The sequence below is a fragment of the Choristoneura fumiferana genome, chromosome 4 (genome assembly GCF_025370935.1).
Source record: "Choristoneura fumiferana chromosome 4, NRCan_CFum_1, whole genome shotgun sequence".
In the NCBI taxonomy this organism is placed as follows: Eukaryota; Metazoa; Arthropoda; class Insecta; order Lepidoptera; family Tortricidae; genus Choristoneura; species Choristoneura fumiferana.
The window spans coordinates 18084508-18088967 of record NC_133475.1 but is presented as its reverse complement, the minus strand read 5'-3'; the positions used below and the strand labels follow the sequence as shown (position 1 = coordinate 18088967).

Genomic DNA, 4460 nt, shown 5'->3' with positions numbered 1-4460 from the left:
AAATTGACAAGCTTCTTTAGCGTTTTGCTGAATATCGACATAAGTAGAACTAAAATAACTGTAGATTTCGTCCATGGTTTTTGACTAATGACTATTCTAATTTTACAGATTCCCTAAAAATGATGTAAGTATTAAGTACGACGAAAGTAGTTCGACCCCATAAGGGCAGATAATAGATCCACGGCATAAGAAACTGGACATTTTACGTTTGTGGCATTATGAAGAGTCGCAGTTCAACAGAACTATAGACGTTATCAGATTCGCTATATTCGATATTTGTAACATAAGATAGTTGATGATTTATGTAAATTTAAATCTCGTATTATTTTCGTTATTTTACAAAAATAAAGGACATTTAAAACGTTGTTCAACAGTCATCACACCTCAAGTAGTAGTCGCCACAAGGTAATCACGCGCTACTTAATTCGTGCAAGTCTCTGAAACAAGCCTAGCTTTCTTTTGTACGTTCTGTTACATGTTTTCCCACTTGTATCGTATTAGTTATCAGTAGCCTTAGCGCCATTTTATGCGCCATGTTTAGGTATGCACGCGTATTTTGTAAGTATTTCCAGTCCATAGGTGTATAGGTCAACGCCTCCCTTAGTTAGTCAATGACATTTGTTTGACATTGACATACGCCGTCAATCAAGTTTAGTCAACAACCAACCAAAGTTGGTTACCAAACCAAATTCGTGTATATCTTTTCGATTTGCGATTCACTTTACAACAAAGTTGTTTTACCTCTATAAAACTACTTAATGTTACTTACTAACAGGTTGAAATCGTCTCTGTACGGCGTAATACGTACAGGTACTTAATTCGAGAATTACTAAGTCAAGTAAATTATATCGTATAATATAACACCTTCAACATTGCAATCAATATAGTTCAGTTTTAATCCATAAACAGGCCTGTATAGCACAGTAAGGAGCATGTCTGGAGTGGTGGAGAGTGCCATCCGCGACAAGCTCCAGACCGCGCTAGACGCGACACACCTCGCCGTCATTAACGAGTCGTACATGCACAACGTGCCCAAAGGCGCAGAAACACACTTCAAGGTGGTCGTGGTGTCCGACAGATTCGACGGACTGCCCTTGATTAAGGTATTGACATCTTTTATTTTCATTCATTAATCAACTTTAACATATGGTAGTGTGTCTGATTTACACTTGAGAAGTTCCTGGGGTTTGGATTGCTTGCTTATTGCCATCATTAGACAAAGCATACCATAAGGGATAGATAAGTCATAGTTTTGCAGGGGATAGTCAACACATTGATTTTATTTCAATAAATTTGGAGTAAAAATTGGCTACAGAAAGAAAATAAAAAGTCAGATGCAGAATTCTAATGTCACTTCACTGACTTGCGCTATCCCAAACAATATACCATTTTATTCATCCCTTGATTAGGGAACTGTGTAAGCACTTACGAGACTGACATGATCACCTGGAGTGTTCAGTCTCAACAACAATTATAAATATAAAAACCTTTGGCACTTACCTCAATGCATCCTCCAGAAAAATAGAAGTTACATTTTCATTGTATTTACTGGCAGATTCAGGCCAAGGGCATCCATTAACCTAAAGCTTTATTAATAAAAAAAAATTATGAAAGCTGGCAGAGGCGTCTTTAACCCATGTAGCGCCCGTGTGCAATTATTACTTTAGCGGCGTCTAGGAAGCGCGCGGTCAAAAAAGAATAGATACAAAGTGCCGCGGCCGGCGCCCCTAACACCGCTGCGCCCGTGTGCAACGCACACCCTGCACTATAGGTAAAGACGCCTCTGAAAGCTGGCAGTCTTTGAAGATTTACATTATTACTAGCTGTCACCCGCGACTCCGTCTGCATATAATTCGGTTATTGCTATCCCGCATGAACTTTGCAATTTTCCAGGATAAAAACAATCCTACTACGTCCTTCCCCAGGACTCAAACTATGTGTATACTGAATTTCATCTAAATCAGTTCAGCGTTTAAGTCATGTTTTTTTTTTTTTTTTCACTGATATTTTAAGGAGGCTTTAGCACACCAAATGTGACTATGTCAGCCTCATGGGGAGCCTCAGATATATACACCACACTACAGACAGATATTACACTCTCCCTTGCACCGAAACCATGTCTCTGGATGCAAAGCCCCGTCCAATGCCTCTGTAAATTCGCGTTGCTTCTTCTGAAAGTGGTCGACTGAGAAATACATTTACACCTCCATTAAACAAGCCCATACCATCCAAATGCCAGACTCTGATGTCCTTATTCTGATCACATTCCACAAGAAAGTGAATAGGTCTTCAGTCTTATTACATCCCATACACAAAGGTGATTGTACAAGTCTAGTCATGATGAAGTAACATACAAACAGGTTTACAATCTTTCACATTTTATAATATTAAGTGGGATTATTGTTGTGTCCTTTCCTTTGGTAATTGTAAACTTCACTTAACCATCCTTTTCTTTTATAACAGAGACACAGACTGGTGAATGAAATATTGCAGGAGGAGTTGCAGACAGGTGTACATGCACTGTCCATCGTGGCCAAGACCCCCCAGCAGTGGGCCGCAGGCAGCCAGGTTGTTGAGAGCAGCCCCAGCTGCCGGGGAGGGTTTGGCAAATAGACTACTTGCTTCATGTCTTTTTTACACATAGTTAGATTAACAAATTAATATGTATACTTAGCTAGTATATTCATCTTGTTTTTATTTGCATATTTGTGACTGGATTTGCCACCCTAATCTAGTAGTAAGATGTATACAAATTATTGCAGCCCAAGAGAGACTGTGGCCAAGAAGCGGCAGAGAAGCCTATTGTCAGATCTACTATAAACTTCTCAGCACAAAAGTGAAATCTCAGACCAAAGACAAGAATAGATCAGGTTGATACTACATGAACACAGTATAATCCATAAACATAATTAAAAGATACAACAAGGTTGATTCAGGAAGCAAAACTCATTTATTTCAGTCTACCCACAACTGTCATTACCAACTTATCACAAGACTACCCATCTTAATACATAACATACCTTTCTACCATAATCAAGTAGTACAAACATTTTAAGCGCAGTAATCAACATAAGTAACCAACATGCATTTCTAACTCACTAAGTTCACTTCACTAATTATCAATTTAAAGTAACAATTGAATTTAGATTTTTAGCCATTATTTGGTATGCCAATTATATCTGGCCATAACTCCGGGTGGTATCTCAATGGAGGATCCGACATGGAAGATTGAGGCGAGTCAGTTATTTGGTGGTCGATGTCGTGTGCCGAAGCGGATTGGCTTTGAGCGCGAGCCAGTATTTGGTCGGCATGCCGTCGATGTAGCTCTCCATCTTCCGTTTTCACCCTATAAGTAGATGGACCTTCTACCTCCTCCACTGTGGCTTTCTGCCACTTACCAGCAGTACCGTACATGCGCACGAGCACTGGTTGGCCGGGCAGGAATGCGCGAGCACAGGGCCGCTGCGCCGCCCGCTCTAGCTGCTCATCGGCGCGGCTTGGCGCACTGTCCGGATGCAGGGCGGACACGGCCGTTCTGTACTTGCGTCCGTTTAACATTTCTGCTGGTGTCTTATTAGTGCAGCTGTTAGGGACGGTGCGCAGAAAGTATAAAGTCTTAGCTAGTTTTTCACTCCAGGACATGCTACAATTGGCCATTTTCTTCAATTTGTTCTTAAATGTCTGGACGGCTCGTTCAATTTGGCCATTAGAAGCCGGATGGTATGGTGGAGTATACAGGTGTCTGATGCCATTCTTCTGTAAAAATAAATTGAACTCCTCTGAAGTAAACGTTCTTCCATTGTCTGATACCAAAATATCGGGAAGACCTTGGGAGGCAAACATTCGTCTCATAGTCTTGATTATTGTCTCCGAGTTCATAGATGGTACGATTTCTGCCTCTAACCATTTGCTGTAGGTATCAATGAGGAGTAAAAAAGTTTTTCCTTGAAAAGGGCCAGCAAAATCCACATGTACTCTGCTCCATGGTTTATCCGGCATCACCCACATTTGCGGATCCTTGGGTGGATTGTTTCTCACTGACTGGCACTCTTCGCATTCAGCCACCACTTTTTCTATTTCATTGTCCATGCCAGCCCACCAAATATATCCTCTTGCGTATGCCTTCGTTTGCACGATACCTGCATGTGGTGCATGTAGTAATTTAAGCACCTTTTGCTGAAGCGAGGCAGGTATGATGACCCTATTGCACCACAATAAACACTCTTTATTGTGTGAAAGAGCCTCCCTACGACTCCAGAACGGTTGCAGTTCGGGGTCGGTGTTCAAGCGTGGCCAGCCATGGAGCACCCTGAACAGAACCTTTTGCAACACAGGATCTTTCTTGGTCTCTATTGAAATAGTTTTGGCATCCAAGTTCCATCCTTGTGGCTGTTCTTCTAGTAACAGCACTTCACTTAGTCGCTCAGGGTCATTTTTCATAGTAGACGTTTCTTGCTCAG

General features: G+C 41.3%; 1 protein-coding gene across 4 annotated transcripts; it reads left to right on the top strand.

Annotated features, from left to right (window-relative positions):
• The first annotated feature begins 622 nt into the window (after positions 1-622).
• On the top strand, positions 623-3152 carry LOC141427576 (bolA-like protein DDB_G0274169). Of its 4 annotated transcripts, none has more exons than XM_074087154.1 (3): positions 623-810; positions 910-1103; positions 2494-3152. In XM_074087154.1, exons 1-3 carry the CDS (start codon positions 759-761, stop codon positions 2611-2613), a joined length of 366 nt encoding a protein of 121 aa, XP_073943255.1. In that variant the 5' UTR covers positions 623-758; the 3' UTR covers positions 2614-3152. The 4 variants fall into 4 exon arrangements, with proteins under 4 accessions (XP_073943255.1, XP_073943257.1, XP_073943256.1 ...); XM_074087156.1 differs by having other exon boundaries at positions 626-810; positions 888-1103; positions 2464-3143; XM_074087155.1 differs by having other exon boundaries at positions 626-810; positions 893-1103; positions 2464-3142.
• Positions 3153-4460: the final 1308 nt, after the last annotated feature.

Bases quoted from the DNA above. Each gene is read 5' to 3' on its own strand.
- LOC141427576 (XM_074087153.1), top strand. From the start codon at position 759: ATGTTACTTACTAACAGGTTGAAATCGTCTCTGTACGGCGTAATACGT. The intron at 811-909 runs GTACTTAATTCG...ATCCATAAACAG, and splicing joins GTACGGCGTAATACGTACAG to GCCTGTATAGCACAGTAAGG. The intron at 1,104-2,463 runs GTATTGACATCT...CTTTTATAACAG, and splicing joins ACGGACTGCCCTTGATTAAG to AGACACAGACTGGTGAATGA.